The 20,647-nt window shown below is 35.1% G+C and overlaps 1 protein-coding gene across 3 annotated transcripts in view; it reads right to left on the bottom strand.

Annotated features, from left to right (window-relative positions):
- Nucleotides 1-20,647, bottom strand: part of ADAMTSL1 (ADAMTS like 1) — an 823,217-nt gene that overhangs the window by 214,945 nt on the left and 587,625 nt on the right. For 2 of the 3 annotated variants that reach the window (XM_036217921.1, XM_036217923.1), the window contains 3 exons: nucleotides 18,686-18,797; nucleotides 15,037-15,175; nucleotides 2,495-2,545 (listed from right to left, as the gene is read on the bottom strand). In XM_036217921.1, coding sequence (XP_036073814.1) covers nucleotides 2,495-2,545; nucleotides 15,037-15,175; nucleotides 18,686-18,797 — 302 coding nt within the window. The remainder of the gene's footprint in view (nucleotides 1-2,494; nucleotides 2,546-15,036; nucleotides 15,176-18,685; nucleotides 18,798-20,647) is intronic. The other variant, XM_036217924.1, reaches the window with a different exon arrangement.

Genomic DNA, 20,647 nt, shown 5'->3' with positions numbered 1-20,647 from the left:
TAAAGCAAAATGTGTGTGGGCACTTTAAGAAAGTATAACAAAAAGTGAGAGGAGACATCAGTTAGGATATGTTAAAACAGGGAGCAGGTAAGCATTTGGGGGAAAAAAGCATATCCAAGAATATTGCTGTGGAAGAATAAGAAATGAGTTCATATATCAAATATTTTAACTCATTTGGCTTTTAATTTTTTAAACACACAGTATGTTTAGTTTAAGAAATTCTCAAAATTAAAAATGTGAAAAAGTTGTATGTATGTATTATGAATTAAAGATAATTCATCAGGCTACCTTTTGATATTATGTTCAGATAAGTGTTACAGTCAAAACTGAAAGCAAGAAAAGACAATCTAAAAATCCATTGATTGTGTTTTGTATCTGCACTGTGGTCTTAAGCTCATTTAAATAATTTTAATAAGTGAAGCCTTCTGCCTTGATCAGCAGGTAGCTGCCATCTGAGAACCATTTTTGAGCCTCGATTCTTATGAAATGAAAACATATTTGTAGAAAAATCTTCCATTTACTAAGACTTTCTCAGTAAAGCAGAATATCTAACTTTAGAATTAGTTCAGTAACAGAAGTGCAAGGTATGGGAAATATAGTCTATTTGCTAATTGTCCTTTCCCAGTGTGATGCACGGACAGGCCAATGTGTACACAGGACAGGTGCAAAAGGACATTAAGGAGACTTGTTTTAATCTATTATTGAGAATACTGGCTTCAGGCATTTGGGGGGAATCCAAATACAGAAGAAATCAAGTTTAATCTAGGACAGACATTAATCATACCAGAGAAATATAAACACGAGAGATCATAAGTACACAAGAAATTTAGGAGTGTCATTATAGGAAAGACATAAACTTGCTATTGCTCACCTTGGCACACAACTTTGCCTTTGTCTTGAAATATATGGCCTTCCCACAAACAGATACATAGGTCTTATGGATATTTATTTTATAGATACAGGAATTGAAATCAAATAAAGTCTTGGGTTCCGTTAAATTAATCTTTTTATACTTTCGTTCTATTATTTTTTCAAGAAAAAGAGTTTACTGTGTAAGTTTGATTCTGGATCAAAACAGCCAAATGATACATCAGTAGCGTTCTAGTCATTTATCATCTTTATTAATATAGCCATAAAAAAGCAGGAGAGAGCTGACTACTGAGGTAATCCCTTAGAGGAAGAACTTAAAAAAACCCAAATAACTATATATGGTATAAATCAAAGGCTCTTCTCTATGAGCTATCATTAGAATGATGAAAAGAGAGTTTCCTGCTAGTCAGGCTCGATAAAAACTGGCGCTCATGTATACATATTAAATAAATATCTACGTTTGTGTATGTACATGTACAAATACATATACATTAAATACACACATATATATGAATATTTGTGTAAATATATATGTCTATATATGTATGGTATATGGGGGTGATGTGGGAGGATGAGTAGGAGAATGAAGCATCACTGGGGAGTTGGAGCAGATGACCTCAAAAACCTCTACTTGGATTCTAATTCATTAAATATTTGGAGATTTTCAAACTTCCCTTTATTTTATAGTTCAGAATAAAATTAATTTCTGGGCTTGTTTAGTTTGAGATTAAGTAAACTACTGTGAGTTATTTCCACCCACAGTCCTCGAGATCTGATTTAAACTGTGGGTTCTAAATAGCAGCTGTCTCCCTGGGGTCCTAATGAGCCAGGAGAAGAGAGCAAAGGTCTCAGCACAGTGGTGATTTCAAATTCACTTCTAATATCTGCTCCCTGAAGGGCTGTTTCCAACATGGCTAATAGTACACGCAGCAGCCAGCATACTTTTCAGCTTCTCCAGTTTTCTTATAAATATATTAATAAAGAGAATAACTTCTCTTAAAAGCTCCTCAATCATGTTATTATTTTTCTAGTTTTTAAAAATACTGTACTTTTAAAAAGCACCACTGTGCACGGAATTTTAAAATGTTTTGGAAAAAAAGTCTCCACATATGTTCTGAACAATAGGAATATTAAAAAAGAAAACTGCCTTTTTGTACTCAATTATCATTTCTTTGAGAAAAAAGGAGAATATTTAAAGCCTCTATTTAGAGTAATACCACATCTGGAATTCTACATTTGTGGTATTGCGATAATACTTCAGGCTTTGTTTGTTTAGCAGTTAGCAACAGTGCTTTAATGACTAGGGTCCAGTCACAGAGGAAATATAGGAAAGGACAAAGGGAATGAAAGAAAGACATAACACAAACCCATATGCTGTATCTAATCAGAGTGAATTACTGTGTCCACTCCAATGGAATATGATCCTATCTTAAAGCGGTTTTTGAATGATAAGCTTCCAGTCTGAGCAGTCCCATATTATTCAAAAGCAGAGATCAGGATGGACTGCAAAACACAGTATCTACCATCTTATTTTTACAGAAAAACACAAAATCTCTACACACATATGAAAGAAGTAAAGACCGATTGACTAATTCTAACATCATCAGGATGATGGATTACGTACCGAGGAAGGGGATGGTAGAGGTCATAGGGCATGATCTGCTTGTATCCGTCACTGTTAGGAACAATAATGCCAACCCTCTGAGTAGAAGGTACACACAATAAAATAAACACTAAATGATTACATTATACACATTTTTTTTTAGACAAATGCAAAACAACATTAATAAACTGTCTCTGAAAAACAATATGAAAACAGTTCAATATCTTTATGCTAGCATATGCTTTAAGATGAGGCAAGTTCTTTGAAAGGGCACCATTTACTATAATTAGTTCTCTCATCCAAGCAGGAAATACCACTGGAAAGGGTGGTGGCAAGAAAACTTGGCACCTCATCATTAACTATGACACAATAAGCTTGTAAATGTTCTTTAATCCCTCGAATTATAAATCCTATGAGGTCATCATTATCATCATTATTAATGTTACTTCCAGATGCTCACCAAGCAATTATAGTTACTGTCTCACTTCTGATGAAAGAGATATGTAAGAGTACGTACCTGGGAATTGACAATATTACATAATTTGCCATATAACATAGCAAATAGGTTTCTTCTCTTGGCAGACCTAAGGATTTTAGTAATAGCTGGAAAGCAGCCACTTGGTTACTTTATCAAAGGAAGGGGAACTAGTGAATATAATATGTAACTAACAGCAAAAGCAAGATCCCTACCAAAATAAAGGTAGGGCAGTTAAAATGAGATGATAAATATGAAAGTTTTTTTTTGTCTATAAAATGTGATATAATGTTAACTGCTATTATACTGATGGTTGTGATTACCATGATTATTGGTAATATATCTAGTGGCCTGAGAAATCTGAGATTTAGAGATAGAGACTAAGAAGCCATAAGAAATAACATGATTGGCTGTATGGCTAATGGATTCAAAAGAAATGATATTAGAGCCTGTGTGGATGTTCCCAGAGGCCTTTAGGACTCCAATAAACTACACTATCCTTTCTTATTGATTTCAACTAATGTCTCCATTGGCAAGACTTTCTCATTCCTGAGTCCACTGGCTTGTGAAAGATTTATGACCCACGGATCTCAGATAAAAGAGCTAGTACAACAGGCCCTGCAACAAGAGTAGGAGACAGAGTTCAATACACAGATATCACTCTGGGGCAGAATATGGTAGGGCATGAAAAGAGAGTGCTTATTTTGCAAAAGACACATGACAGGAAGTCCCTCTTTTGCATCCAAAAGGAACTCATGTATTTTATATGAATCCCTGGATGGTTGGGTATATATTTATGTATACATATTCAATATGTGTTTATATTAAAGACTTTTGTTTTCATCCCATCCTCTGATATAGTATTTTATTTTTTTAAATATGGCTTGTAAACCTAAGCCTTTGGGTAGAAAGAGTGAATTGGTTATACTGTGCATCAGAAAGATAAAAAAAGATAGCACTAAATGGAGATCATAAGGAGGAAAGAGAGAGCTAAAGAAGGCAGTTCCTGAAAAAATTACTGAAAGGTAAAAGGATACATGAGAGAAATTAAATTTGAAAGAAAATGGGAAACAAAGCTGTGATGATAGATTTCCATTTCCAAGAAGGACAACCATTGTAGTAGTAATTTACTTATATATCTTACATAACTAAATTTTCTATGTTCATTTGTATGACTAAAGTTTTTGTACTTATTTGTATGACTAAATTTTTATGGTGTATATATGTATGTATTACCCTTAAGTAACAATGTTATCTTTTGAGGAAGCTCAAAGTGTCACTGTACTAACACAAGAATGGAATGAATATTAACATTAAACTTTTCTTCCTGTTTTTCCAAGTTAGAGAAACTTCCTATTGGTTTCTGCCTTCTTTTGACAGACAAGAACTCAGACATGGATGGCTAATCATATCTGTTATCTGTTATCTCTTTCCAATAGTTCTTACATCCACTAATTAAGGTCATTTTCTTTCTAAAAGAACTATATTTTAATTAATTCCAACCTTCCAAAGTTCTTTTAATAAAGTGGAACATAGCCTAATAGTAGTTAATTAAGGAATAAATCAAACTGACTTTGCAGTCATATTTTAGCTAATTCTAATATCTTAATTCACGTCTACATGAATTTCTAAAGTCAGAAATGTATATCATTGCCTTCTCTCCTGAAAAAATTTATAGCTATAATCTGTCACCCTCAATATTAGAATGAAGTGTTACAGATCATTGCCAACTGATTTATCAGCTGATGATATTTAAAATGGAGGCAGTAATATTGAAGGAAACAGGCTAGAAAAGAAATAAGGGGGAATGCATAGATTTCAAGATGTTGGTCTTTGCTTTCAACTGATTTGAAAATTACATTTTTGTTTGAACAAGGAGCTTTAAAACTAGATTCAGCAAAACTATAGCTATATTTGTCTTTCTATGGCATGGGTCATAGTGAAGACTCATGAAATGACTCTATGGCACCTGTGAAAACAGAAAGATATCAAAACAATGGTGCTCTGTCCAGTGCTGTTCATGCATATTCGTGTGCATGGGCTCTGCTCTCTCTTGGGGTTCATGCCATGGCCCTGGCCTCTCACCACACTGCCACAGAGGGGCAGGCAATGTTGCCAAAATGTAACTTTCTGTTGCTTGTCTTTTATCTTAGGCAAAGTGGACATATTGAAGAATGATAAAAAACGGTATCATTTAGGGATTTTAAGTTCTTCTCTTGTTTAGATCTTGATCTGTTTGTGTGCCTGTGTGCATGTATTCTTACATATATCTGAATGGGTGGGGAGTGGTGAAGGAGGCAAAAATGATTTAAAAAATAATCACAAAGGGAAGACATTAAGAAACAGTTGTTTGAGGGTAAAACTGCTCATTCTTTATTGCCTTAACAACTCTGACCACTCATGTACTTCTTACATTGGAGAGTGAACTGACTCCCTCTTAAATCTTCAACATTAGGGGTTGTGGTGGGAGGAAGATGAGGATGAAGAAGTGCTCATTCTAGACTCATGTGGTGTAAGTGGAAGAAAGACATTGAACCAGATCCTCTCAAGTTCTCATCTTGCTGAACTGCCCACTGACAAGAGAATGCTTCGACATTGTGATAGGCTCATGGAATGAAATATCATGCAGTATATAAACATGAAGATTTTTGAACCACTTTTGAACTGTGACATGGAAAATGTTCAAATGTAATGTGAATTGAAACAAATTAGATATAAAATAGAATATACAATGTGATCCATTATGCTTAGAAAATTCATATGTTCATAAATCATTTATACAATTATTTTCATAATGTCTATATATATGTGTGTGGACATGTGAGTACAATATGTGTACAAATGTACACACGAATATGTTGGAAAAAGGCCCAAAATAGTTGTTAGTTTCTGGTGTTTGAATATTGGTGTTTTTACTTTCTTTTATTCATGTTTCTCTGTTTTCCAAGTTTTCTATGATGTACAGTTATAGGAATTAGAACATTCAAGCAAAACAAAATTCAAGTCTGAGAAAGTATAAGATGGAAACATTTGAAAATATAATATAAAATATAAGTGAGGTCACTGCTTCAAATTCCATGTGTCACTTAAAGATTACTGAGTCTTTGTCCTGAAATTATCTCAGAAGCTACTTTAGAGCAATAACCCTGACTTTTAAAAATTAAGCCATATTCAGGCTCACAATATCCTGTTGTGGAATCTACATGTTGTGATAAATCTCTCTCCAAGAAAAATTCTAATATAATGAACTCTATGGGCACCTAATTTGTGGGGTTCATAAGTAGTCCCTTTCATGGTTTCAACTGTCCCTTTCAGTGAGCCTCTTGGGACCTCTTGCCTCTTCTCCTGGGCTGTACAGCCTTGTTTCTGACATCTTGACAGCTGGATGTGCTCTAGGTTTGTCAAGCTCAGAGAGTCCAGATAACTCATTAACTTCCCCTGCAAATGGCTTCCTCTCCTGTGATCATTTTTACTGTTCAGAGCACGGCCATCCTCCCATCCACCCACACCAGACACTGTGAGACATCTTTGCTTCTTCTCTTTCCCACATGCCCTGCAGGCACTCAGTTCTTGCAGTTGTGACGTCTGCCAACTACATCTCTTGTGACATAATTTTGGGCCCATTTGCAGCAGTCTCCAAACAGATTTGCCGGCAGGCATTGCCTCCTCCAATCCAGCCTGCTCATTGCTGTCATATCAACTGGTATTTTACTTCCAGACTCAAAGGTCTTAAGTGGCTCCATAATGCCCAATGAAGTTTCTTAGTCAAGAAATTACTCAGGCTCTTCTAAAGCCTGTCCTTATTTTCCCTCTCAACATCTAGCCAGAAATTCTCTCTTCTTCCATATACCCATAGCACTAACTTCTCTCATCACTTCTATGTACCAACTTCTAACTATTTAGAAGTTTTCTTTAAGTATCATGAGACAGCATCCATATTGGTCCTTTACTGTATCTCCTAACACAGTGCTCTAAGGAGACAATTAGTAAAACATTCACTCAATGAGATCATGCCATTGGTGTATGCAAAAGCGAGCAGTACAACTATCATCCAGAGTTAAAGTAAGCAAACAAACAAACAAAAAAACAAGGTTAAAAAAACTTCCAAACTGCCACTGACTGTGCACATCTTTAGTTTCACTCCTTGCCTTTTGCTAGCTCTGCCGTCTGTGTGAGGGAGAGTAGTTTGGCAGTGTGGGAAGGCTGCTCTGGCAGGTAGAGATGATTGGGTGACCTGAGGCAGCGAAAGGCCATCTTAATGGCAAATGTGCTTCTAGCCTGCTTGGTTTAACTCTGCATCTCTTCCCATTGGGAATCTCCCAGAAATAGCCATGACAGTTTTTTTTTTTTTTTAATTGTCTCTTCTATTTCTGTCTTATGTGTCTTTCGGACACCGTTCTATTTTGTAATTGTACAACTCAACTCCTCCAGGATAGTCTTGGGGCCCAGACTCCAGCTGATTCCTCTTTGCCTTTGCATGGTACCAAGCACAGAACTTGGTACAGGATAGGTACTCAATAATAATAAAAAAATGAATGAATGGTGGGAGGAGTCCTAGCATGGAAGAGAGTAATTCATCTTTTCTCAACAATTCCAGAGTAATAGAAATCGATCTCTTACAAGCAACAGAATGGGGCAGGAGAGAAGTAATAAAAAGTTGGAAGAGATATAAGCATTTGTTTTTTCATTAGTAGCGGAGAACTTAGGATCATGGCTCACTGAAAAAAGAGGACATCCTCAGAAGTGGGAGAGGGAAGATCAGTTCTGTCACTCTCTTACTGTGTGACCTTGAATGCATTACATCTGGAGTTCCTTTTTGGTCATCTGCGAAATTCAAGTATTGGATGAAATCAGGAGGTTTAATATGAAGTAAGAATGGGTGCTGGGAAACCCATCTCATGGAGCTCTATCTTACCTGTCCCCTTCCCAGTGGCTGCTGAAGGCGGAACTAGGAGCTTCACGGACCACAGATTAAAAGCCATTGAAATAGGTGATCATCTAAAAAGCTCTCCCACTCTAACATTTGGTGACTTCATGAAACACAGTAAGTTTCCCTATTATTTAAAGAGCCAAGTTGGGATCCAGCAAATGAGAAAATATTCTATAAATAATTCACAATTTTTTAAAACCACAGGACCTACTAGGCAACATTCATTTATCTTCTGGAACCAGACCAAAAGAGCCCTGCTTTATTGTCTAGGATTTGAAAACATATTTAAGGAAAATATTCATTTTCTGATATAAAAGCAACTACTGGGGAGTTTTTGATCATGACCCAAAACATTAAGATTTCCTTACCTTTATATTTCTGTGGTTAAACATTTTTAATATTAATGAATATAATTTATGAACTGCTTTTAAATAAGTGGGATTATGGTTTCCTTGGGCTTTGTTTATCTTTTCTGTACTGTCCCAAGTGATTTGGTCATTGGTTTCATGAAACGTCAATATTTACACTTATATCAAAGAGGCTTGCTAAACCTGGGTGTGTAGTCAATTCGAAGGCCTAGAGCACCAACTTTGCACTGACATGGTTGGTGGTTCTGTGCTGGCCATAGGGGTCTATGTTGGGTTGAAGCTGGATCTCACAGGTTTCTGAAGGCATCATGAAAGACAAGGATACCTGTAGAATATGACAGCACAAATACTGCACCTAGGATCAGGTTAGCTGAGTTCATGTAGTATAGGAAATACTCTGGAAATGGAGGCGCTGAGATCCATGACCCAGCTTTCTTTTGCTCACTCTAACTTGGGGCAGGTCACTTAACCTCTTTGGGCTTCAGATTTTTCATCTGTAAATATAGATGAGAGTCTCTGTCCTGCTAATCTCCTAGGGATTATATAACTTAATTGAGATAATGGATGTGAAAGCACTCTATAAGCTTCAAATAGAAGTAACACTGGGATAGTCATTTTATAGGTTTGGCTCTAATTTAAAAATAATAGTTGACTTAAGTTGAGTGCTTGGCACCTTGCTAAAGCTTTACATGCATTATCTCATTTAATCATCATAGGTACTCCTGGCTCATTTTATGACCGCAGCAGGTTGACCTAGATGTCCAATGAGCTATCCACTGCACCACAGAGACAATTTCTCTGGCTCATTTTACAGATGGCAAAACTCAGGCCTAGAGAAGTTAAGTAAAGAAGTTACTTAGCTAGTAAAGGCAAACGTAGATTGAGGTTAAAAATGAGGATCAGGATAATAATACCTGTTCTCTTAACTCACAAGTTCATTAAAAGAACTGTACAAGTACTTATACTTAAAATGTTTAAAATGTAATATAACAAGTGATTCTTATTACCAGTGAGCTGGCTTGGTAGAAGAACTGAAGTGCCTCAATAACTGAGTTATAACTGACCTCCTGATGATGTTTGGTATGTCTATAAACTTAGGAAGGATATGACCATGCACTCTAAAAAGCACCAGAACTCCGCTTTATTTATCTCATTGTAAATAATGCATGAAAGTGGAACTGAGATTTTATTACCGTCTTTTTTATTGCTTACTCATTAGCTGCTCAAAGCACTATATTTAAATGAGGTTGATCAAAAGGAAGGTAGTTGATACTTTTCTAAATCATTTACCCATTGTAATAAAACAAAAAGACTTTTGTGATTAGGGAAACATTGTATTATACTTTAATTGCAAACCATTTTCTAGTTCTTACACTGAATTCTCCTTTTTTGGAGGCAATCATGGCATAAATGCCATGTTGATTAAATGGCAAGGTCTCATAGCTGGTTCGGTGGGAATTATTAGACAACTACACACTAGGATTTCAGGATATGTTAATTATCTTAATTTCTCATGGTCATTATATTTCAAAAATCTGATAAATTTGATTAACTTTCATAAAGCTATTTCCTAGGATTTTGCGTCTACTGTTATAAAAACAAGAAATAGTGAACTACCTTTTTAGACTCATACAGGTAATTCTAGAGTTTTATCTTTTCATGGAGAGAGCTGATTTCAGAAGAGTATAGGAGTTTCTCTGAGGTAACATAAACATTATCGAAACCAAGATCTTAGTTATTTTAGCTGTGACAACATTTATTGAGTGTTTATCGTATGTCAGGCAATCTGCTAAGCTTTTAAATGTATTACGCCATTTACTCCTCATGACTGCTCTATGACGTAAGTACTGTCATTATCCTCGATTCACTGGATGAAAAACTGAGGCTTAGTAGGAAGAAGTAATTTGCCAATGGCTACTCAACCAGTACGTGGCAGAGCCAGGATCTCAAGCCAGTCTACTTTAACCCAAAGCTCCCTTCCTAACCACCAGGCTGTATTGCCTTTGGACTAACTGGTCACTAAGTTAGTGTGACCAGGTTTTTACATGCCCATTACACATCCTGCCTCTCATAATGAAGACTATGTCTTTTAAAGTTGCATTAGGATTCAGTTATCAGATTTTGTTCATACTTTGGTCCATGGCCAAGATGACTTATACAATTTTCTGTCAAATTAAGTGGAGGTGGACAAAAAACATCCACTGGAACTCCCCACTAACTGTTGCTTGGGGCATACAAGTTTGGGCCTTTGTTTAGAACTTTTGTTCTGAATCCCTTGAGGGCAGGGGGAATCTGGATGCAGTTTCAGCTAGAAACAGATTTGTTTGCTAATAATTGTGACCATGATAGTATGATGAGTGAGAGCTTTTTTCACTTGTCCAACCTTGCCAGTTTAAGCCCCCTTCATTACTGTCTTGGAGGGAAAACAAGAGGTCTGTGCCAAAAAAATCTGAAAAGGTGCCTCTCTGATCTTCTCACGAACAATGTCTTGCACAATTATCCCCAGACAGCCTTAACAGTCCTGCCAGTCTCAGACTGAGATATATAAGGCCAAATGTAGCCTATTTTACATTTGATTTAAAGCCACTCTGAAAGTATAAGGTGTTTATTAGCTGAACTAAAACTATGCCATTTTAGTTGATGAGCCAAAGGCATGTATTGTGGCTTTCTGGCTACATGACAGACATTACCCTTCACCCAAGAGGCCAACATGACACAAACCATTGCATAAACCAGCAGACAATGCATTAAAAAAAAAATTTCCCCCAGTGTAAAACAGAGCTATGACTATAGCATGGCAAGCACAAGAGAGGGTTTTACATTTGATTAGATTTCAAGTGTATTAACTACATGGGAAAGAGTTCCTACTATAGTATTACATTAAGGAAGCAGAAAAGTTAAACATGCAGTAGGCCCCTGGCGTACAGGAGGGTCATGCCTCTGGACTTCTGGGACTATCCAAGTTGGGACTACCACCCCAACATATGCTATGCTGAGTATAGAGCATATGATGAGACTGGTGATGTCCCAGCTCCACGTCACCAGTGAAAATCATTCTTAATTTTAGCTAAAAGCCAATACATTTTTAACTTCACTTTCTCTTCCCTTCCATTACAAGCACTAAGTTTTGGCTTCCTTTTTGAGGCTACTTTTGGCTAGGAAACAAAGTATTTTATCGCCTCATAAAAATTACTGCATAAATGACACCAGCAGAGAGCAACAAAGCTCTCTCAAGATGGAACTACTGGCTGCTAGGTAGGCTTAATTATTGGTCTTTTCGCACAAGGAACTCAAATTTCTGTCTTAGCAAAATGTCGAGTTACTATACGTCACAGACATTCAAGCTTGCTTTAGAATAGCTGAAACCAAGAACTAAGTCACTAAATTCTATGTGTCTGTTGTACACAGTAGGATTTCATTTATGTTATGTTATGAAAGAAATATAGCAAGAGCATGAACAGTGGTTATCTGTAGGCACTGGAGATTTCTAGTGAGTTTTAATGTTTTCATTACAGCTTTTTAACTCGTCAACATTTCTAAGTGAGCGTTAAGAGTCAGAAAAAGTCATAAAGACAGAAGAATTATTTTGAAAAGAGTAGGCTAGATGTCGACAATTTTCTTAGCCCTGAGAACCACTAGATGAACCAGTCCACAACCATGGAAGCCAGTTGGTGAGTGAAATGAGTAAGTGATGTCATTCATTAGTTCAAATATGTAACATTTACTTATTTTAAAAGGAAATTAATGAGAACAGTGAGGCTATTTTGGTAAACAGAAAAAATTGGATATCGAGGATTTTGGCTCATGATTGTCATGCCCAGTTGGTTTTAGTTTTAGATGTCCAGTTATAAAAAAATCTCATTATCACAGAGAAGTAGTTGCTAATGGTAACAGTTTTTACAGCTCACCTTGCAATCTTAGGATATTTATTTTTTTCAATTTAACTGACATAATCGAAAAATTTAATGATAAGGGCAAGAAGTATTTACTTTGGTAGTATAACATTTTTACAATCGTTACAAGTATTTTTTATAACTTAGCTTAGGTCAAATAAGTTAAAATTAGTTTGACATGTTAGAAGATACTTTTTGTGAGTTACTTTTTAAAGATACTTCAAAATATGTAAAATAAAATTTAATAAAGCAACTTTATGGAACAACAGGTTCTATAGGCACACTCTGAAAACTATTCATTTAGTGCAACAAATAATCCCCTTACCCTCATTTTATAGGGGAGAAAACTGAGATGCAGAAGTGTAAAACTAATAAACCTAGGGTTACAGAATTAGTGTCCTTTTTGCTGTCCATGGTCCTTCCAATCTTGACAGGGAATAAACGTGGCTATCTGAATGGCATTTGCTCTCAATATGTAATAGGCCTCAAATCATACTCTAATACATGTAAAGTGAACAAATAGCTCTTTGGCTAGATAAAACAAATTTCTTTTGAAATTCAAAAGATATGTGACTTTATCTGTACTAAGATTGTCTATGTTTTCCCTTTTGGGGGCTTCAAATTTTGGACACAAAGGCCTTGGTTTAATATCATTGTGTCACTCTTGATTTTATTATTAGATAGTTAAATGTGTGTTTAGAAAACAGTTCTTGAGGGTTTGATTCTGGTATTCTGATGAGGCCTATTCTATAGAGTTTATTTGTCTTCTTTTCTCAGACCATCACTTCTCATTTTCTCTTAGTATTCAGAAAGATTGCTTTAATCTTAGGCATGCAAATGAATTCAATGAATTTCACAGTAATCTGAAGTATTTTAACCTTAGAGTAGCATATCTATATTTCCTAAAGCAGACTTCTTTTAAACGTCTCCTGTTGCTATCTTATTAATTTTTACAGCTTTGTTTAATTACTTCTGCAATAAAAAAGCAGCTTCCTGACATTTGCCTCTCACTTATTTTCTTTCTTTCTTTTTTTTTTTTTAACAGCCACCTGTCCTAACATTTATACATGTGCTGCATTAGATGTTTTAAAATAACACTGGATGCAGAAAAGGCACAAATTACACAGGAAAACTTCTTTAGATATAGAATGGCCTTTTGCTTTTGGATAATAAATAGGCCGCAAATATTACTCTAATAGAGAAGATATGTAAAAATCAGAAGCCAGAAAAAACTAAGTAAATTTTTTTCTGATTATAAACATTTTCTTAAGATGGTTAACATAATTTCACAACAGTCTTCCATGGCCATCTCTTTGTTGAAATTTTTTTCCCAGTGGAAAAAAGCTTTATGCAGTTGTGAGAGTGAACACATTTCTCTTAGAAATACACACACAAATTTTTATGGAAGTGTATATAAGACTTCAAGGTCTCTCTATGGCTGAGCTGACCTGCCTAAAATGAGACTAACTGTTCTTTTCATGTACTAGTCTTTCTGGTATAGATATGGATAAAGATGTATAATAAATAGAATAATTTTAAAATAGGGTTGAATTGCATTAGTAATAATTATCTTGGCTAAATATACTTCATGTCTTTAATATTTTCAAAATAAAGATGTTCAAGCAAAATTCTGAAACCTCATTCAGTTTTTTAAAACTATATACAATGTTAATACATTATTTTCTGGCATAATATGAAGCCAAATTAAACTTTGCCTAAATTATATAGTTATAAAATATCTATTCTTTCTGTTTCTTGCACAAAAACTTATCATTCTGAGTTCACTTTTATGAGCTAGATATATGAAACAAGCAGTTTCAAATAACATGTAGAATTTAGAATTCATGAATGAGGCAGAAAGAGTACAAGTAAACTTTAAAAAGTTAACAGCAGAAAGCAAAAATTAAAATTGTATTGCCTACAATTCAAAGATAAAATGATTTTTTATCTGCGTTGCTCATGTAGTAATTTAATTATACAAACTTTTGCGTTATGCATATATATTTAGTAAACTATGATTTTAAAAAATAACATCAAGGTGTTTCTCAGAAATTGAAGGAGATTGGGAAAGAATCCTTTGTCTTTTGGTCTTCAGAATTAGTTTTGTAGCAGAATTTTCTTACATCCTCTCTCATACGTTGGGAATGAGTAAGCTAATAAAGGGATTTACTCTGCAGTGGTGCAATAAAGGCAAATATTACACCTATGTAAAGATTCTTGACCTGCATTTGTATGACTACTCCTCATCTGAGATATTTCATTTGTCAGTCTGATTCTTGATTCTGCAAATAACTGAGAGCCAATTATGGTTTCCAGAAAGCAAACAAGGACATGTGGAAACATCAAGTGTCTCTTTAAAGCTCCTAATTAGAAAGACTAAAAAAATCTGACTATTGGAAATACATCCTGGTTTCTTTTTAACAAGGACTGAGTTTGTTCAAACGTAAAACTGTTCTAAGACTGGTTTTGATTCTAGTTTATCAGTGTAGACCACCACAGGCTAAAATGGGTCAGCTGTGACCCTGATATATGGTCTGTTGTGGTCAAGTCACTGATCAGGTAACAGGTAAAATGGAAAGTATCCTGAGAACATTGAGGCATCACGTTTGCTAAGGTTCACTGGTCTGGACCTTGTTAAGGAGGGAAACAGTAATCATAATGAAAGAAAATCAGAAGAGAAAATGACTGTGAGTGCTTCACTTGTAGCTTTACAAACAGAAAATCCATAGACCCTGGGGTGGCATCATATAGCAGCAAGAACAAGGGGCCTGGGTACTAACAACACATGATTAGGAATGGACACTGGACAGCAAACATTGATTTATTTTTAATTAAAAGTTTTAATTTATGACGTTTATTTGGAATTTGATTTAAATTAACTAGTAGATTTGACTGACCTGGCTGGACAAGGATCCAAGTTGCACTCCTGAAGTTTGGGCTTGGGTTTGATGTTCTCCGGGTAATAGTGACAGTACTGATCAGCAACCACGCGGTTGCTCCGAAGGTCATAACACTCAGCTGATGTCAGCTGGTAACCTGCAGTACCAAACCATACAGGGAGTTTAACCAAACATGTCAATATCATATATTTCTTTATACTTTTTGGCCATCTCATATTAAGGAAATTCTTCCCCACCGTGCTAGTCATTACCAGGACAAAAGACAGGTAAAAAGAAGGCTCATTAACTTTTGCAGGGCTCCAAAACTGTTTTTCTACTCAAATTTTAATAATTAAATCCTAGGGCTTGTACTACATAAGGGCATAACTAGATTATAAGACTCTGTTGCAAGAACTATTCTTATTAGTTTCGTATAATTTAAAAGTCTAACACAGATTCTCAGTATCATCAGTATTTATTTATCAGCTCAGCCATTCCATACATGGATAAAGGTACAAAATTGGCTCTTTTGTACCTGGGATACAAGGGATTAAAACTCCTAGATAAGTAAGTAAAATAAACTCCAACACTGCTCCCTTGGTCAATGAGGGATAATGTATCAGTTCCTGCCAGCTGCCTGACATTATTTTTCCCTAAATTCAACCTGAAGGGGTTAAACTGAGTAAATACATGATTAAGTACCTAATAGTAACCGTCATAAATTGTTTTCCTAAAAAACTAAAAAAAACACCTCCTACTGTGCAATTTTTGCTTCACCAAAAATTCTTTGTCATTTGTCCTTAAGTTTCTAACCAATATTTGTTTCCATGCACAAATTTCCACTGTTTAGAGAATCCTCTTTAAAAAAAATAGTGTTACTGAATAATAGTTAAATCTATTTATAATGTGTTCTAGCTTTTTTACCTGCCTCTTTGTTGTTCTGCGGATTTCTGGAGGGGTGCTGATAAGGACTTAGATTCTTGGGGAGAAAAATAGATGTACATAAGGAATTTTTAAAAAATTAACCTTTTTTTGTATCATTTTCACTTTAAGTAACTCCAAAATATATCCTCCCTGGCAGGTGGTTAAGTACTGTTGCTAAACATGTGTTAGAAAATCAGATTTAGAGTCCTTAAAAATCTTGCAAAAGATTTTAGGAAATCAGATGGAGGTTTAAAAACCAGATTTCCTGGCTTACGGCTGTTTTCTCAGACCACCCACAAAAATTAATTGTTCATTAAAGGCCTAAAAAAAGACCTTTTTAAAATTTTACTGTAAAGATGAAAAGCACGAAAGTTAATGGGTAAGAGCACATGTTCCATTTAATTTTTTTCTTTAAAAGAAAATCAAAGAGCAAAGTAATATTTTATGCAAGTAAATGTCTTTATTTTTCAATTACACTATACTCAAAAGCTAATAAGTTTATGACAAGCTAATCATTTTATAATTTTCCATAAAATAATTTCTCTTAGGACAGAACTTATCATGTAGTAAAACGTAGGCACAATAAGTAAAATATAAATCTGAGATTATAATTTTAAAAATTATAATTTGTTAGCTTAAAATGTTGCTTTGAAGCTCGTCTAGAGTCTGTGAGATGGAAGTTTAGAACAAAAATTAAATAAATGACCAAAATGGTTAGATAAGCATGTTTTCTAAAGTATTTCACAAAGTATTTGGAATAGCAATTCTTTACACTTAGCAAAATGGTCAACCAGTTAAATCTGGAACCAGAAACATAAGAGAAAATTTAGAGATCATTTCTTCAGAAAATTTTAAACTGCAGTCCATGAAGTAGGAGGAAGGCTGGTTTCCATAATCCTCACTCACATCTTTGCTCTGAGCATTACATATTCCTTTTATCTGGACTTCCAAGTAAGATTTCCTTTAAAGAAGGAATTTCATAGCATAAAATATTTGAAAACCACTTGACAGTTCTACTTCTTCACTTAGATGTAAAGAAAATAAGGCCCAAAGGGGTGGGTATATATGACTCTAACATTAATTGACTTATTATCTAGCAAACCATTGTCAAAGTTACTGAAATTATACTCCAACAGCAGCTATACGTGAAACTGGCATACTATGCATGTTATTGAATTGCTACTTCTCACAAAAACATGGTCTTCATTTAAAAAGAAAAGAAAAAAATTACTCCCTCTTATTTCTTTCTTTGAAACCATTTCCTGTGCTAGTCATTAATAGGTGAATCAAAATAACATATTTCCATGAAACATCAATGTAATTGGCAAGTTTATTTTTAAACCAAGTAATTTTATATTCAGGACAGATCAAGCAACTGGAAACACTATTTTATGGAAATGCTTAAAATGTTGAGCTAATATACAATGATCAAGTAAAAGCACCTGATGTAGTTTGGACTGCTTTTAAGCAATGGCCTAACATTGATCTATAGAACTTGACTTTGAATGGTTTGTGTTCACATTATGTAGACATAGATAATATAGCTGAAGATGAATTATATCACGTGCTCTTAATTGTTTTACAAAAATTAATGGATAATCATTTAACTTCATTTTGAGGTGTCATCTTTCTCTTGCCAAAATAATCTAGCAATACCTATATGGATTAGGTACTGAAAACCAGCCAATTAACAGGCTTCCATAAAGCTGGACTTAGTATTTACTTGATGTCCTCATTAATTACGTACCTATTTTATTACCAAAACTTAAAAACATAATAATCTACAATACTGGCTCAGTTGGAAATGAAACTGAAATAGTCATAGACTGCTTATTATCCTTCTTGAAAGAATTTTGGTAATATATGCCAATAGCCACAAAAATTCTAAAACTCACTCTCGAGAATTTACTTCAAGGAAATAATTTCAAAGGAGAAAAATATTTAAGTATTAAGTTTTTCATTACATTATAATAGAGAAGTTTAAATGAACTAAATAATCTATAAAGATATTGCTAAATTATGAAAATACTTCAAAGGAATTATTATGCAAACTTTATAATTATAAAGGCAGAAAATGGGGGGAAAATCTTTTCTAGTAACACAAAATACTGTCCATGTTACAGATATGACAAAGCAGGGACAGAAATTCAATTGATGACTTTGCAAGAGAGATGTGTTTTAATGACTAAATAAGGCAAGTGATATTCTTTTTACTTCACGAATGATGGGAAGAACTGAAAAAAATGACTCAGCCTAAGTCTACAGTGCAGTTATTTTTCTCCCCCTTGACAATAAACAACTTCTTTTAATTAAATTAATCTCTGATTTTTTTTGGACACATCATGGTATGCAGCTGGCCTGGCAAATACTCTTCACTTGATTTTTGAATAAATAAATTCACTTCAACCAGATGAGTAGTTTATTCTCAAAAGAACAGAATCACCTCAAGACTGAGTGCCCTGTTTACAACCTATGATAGTTCCTGTCTTGGCCTTCCATGGAATCAAGGAACGGAGTAAACCCCATTTCCTCTAATGGGATGCTGTAGACAGAATATATTTATGGAGCATCTAGACTGAAGTATCTGCCTTACAGAAGGGCTTCGGGATTTGGCCCCATTCAGAAGAAAGGATCTGATCCACCACGACACTAAATTTCTTCCGTGCTGCAGTGACTGCTCTTATAATAGCCAAGTCTTCTCTCATAGAAGCCAACAGTTCCTATGCTAAATGAACACCATTACCTCCTCCACAGGTTGCTGAGCAAGGAAAGAAATCCGTCTCCCTCCATCGGTGGATGATAGGCTGATAGAAGATGAACTGGACTGTACTGTTGGCGGGCCCCGAGTTGCGGATCTGCAGGAGACAACAGCAAAGGAGATGAACAAGTATGACAGGAAGGTGTTTTTTGGGTTCCTTGAAACTTTGGACAAGGATATTTGATAGTACTGATGGTCTTAGGTGGTGTGAAGGACTGACTGCTTTAAGAGAGAAGTGGCAATAGTCATAATCCATTATGCCAAAGAACAAGAAATAGCAATGCTTCGACTTCCGAGTCCCATAGGATCTTATCCCAGGCTACTTACTTAGTCCCCCGTCCTCTTTTATTTCCAACCTCTATGGTAGAACAGGTAAAATTGTGTGGATTTTTAAATGTAGGATCAGAAATAGACAATTTGCTCTAAGAAAATTATAAATGCCACACATTGCAAAAAATGAAAGATACTGTCTTTGGTTAAGAAAAATAAAAGAGTTACAGAATTAAGCAGCTAATCTCACTCAGAGACATACATGGAGATTCCTGACAACTTAGTGATTTATATATTTTAATGTTCATAGTTACCCACTGGAAGCTTGCTAAAATGCAAATTCTTGGGTTAAAGCCCAGAGATCCAGGTAATTCAAATGTAGATAGTCCAAGACCAAACTTTGAAAAACACCAATTTACAGTATGAAAGCAAGTACTTCAAATAAAACATGTGCTTATGAAAATTACAACTCCTTTGTTTCTGAAAAGAGGAAATGTGAAGCAGTAATTCTTTAATGGTTCTTAAAAGTGCCAGGTTGAAAAAACATACTCAAACTGAAAGAGAAGAAAAAAGGTACCGAACAGGAACAATGCCTTGATTTCATGAAGAGAGAATGACATGTGATATAAAGTTTAGACAGTTGGGCAAAGGCAAGGCTTGGGCTATTTATTATACTAAAAGAAGTTTCATGGACAACTGAGAGAATCACCTCTTACTCCAACTTTATCACAGGAATGAGAGAAACGTCAATCAAAATCACATGGCCAAAGCCTTTATTGTTTTCAAGCCTTAGCACCATCTCAACTACTGTTTATCTAAGAGAAACTGATAGATTCGGCCTTCAGATTTTTAAAAAGATAGCCGTATTTTTCCATGCCACTGAATTTAACACCTAGGATGCAGAGGGTAACAGGAACACCGAAGAAACAGGGAATAGGTCCTAATTCCTTGATTAGTGCTTGGAGTTTAGATGAGAATATGGAAATATTCCTCAGAAAATATGTAAGAGCTGGAAAGGAGAAAGAAGAAAGAGAGAAAAGCTACAGAATAGTTCATATTATGCTGGGATTCTGACCCATAGTGCATCCAGGTCTTTCCTAATTAGAAAAACAGTGATATTATACCCTACTTTAAAGCAGAAACAGCTGAAGCAATATAGTGTCTTTCACAAAAGGGAACATGGCTTATAGATTAATATTTTTCAGTGCTATATGTCAGATACAGGATATCTAATTGCTTGCTAAGGGACATAGTATTAATCACAGTCTTTGGAATTTTTTTTTCCCCCCCAAATTTTAGCTCACAAAAGCCTATAGCTCTTTTGGGATATGTAATTATCAGGCTGGAAAGCTATTAGAAGAAGGCTCTCATTTGAACATGAGCTCCATGAAAAAATAAAAAGGTCAGATGATTTGTTTAGATCCAGAGAGATGAACTGTTTTGCAAGGGTCCCTTTCGGGATACTAGAAATTAAACTAAGTCCTAGGAATAGGACGGCGGGGGTCAAAACGAGCAGGATATAACATCAAAATACTTGGAGAAACCTTGTTCTAGAGGAACTGTATAGAGTCTGGGCTTATTTTTTGTTCTGGTTAAAGAGGCAAAAAATGGAACAGGTCCTTTTTCAGCTCCCTAGAAATTACCAATAAAAGCACCTCATGCTCTAAGAGGAAGAAG

Source organism: Rousettus aegyptiacus, unplaced genomic scaffold (genome assembly GCF_014176215.1).
Source record: "Rousettus aegyptiacus isolate mRouAeg1 unplaced genomic scaffold, mRouAeg1.p scaffold_m13_p_3, whole genome shotgun sequence".
In the NCBI taxonomy this organism is placed as follows: domain Eukaryota; kingdom Metazoa; phylum Chordata; class Mammalia; order Chiroptera; family Pteropodidae; genus Rousettus; species Rousettus aegyptiacus.
The sequence above is the reverse complement of the archived record's forward strand: the minus strand, read 5'-3'. Positions and strand labels throughout refer to the sequence as shown.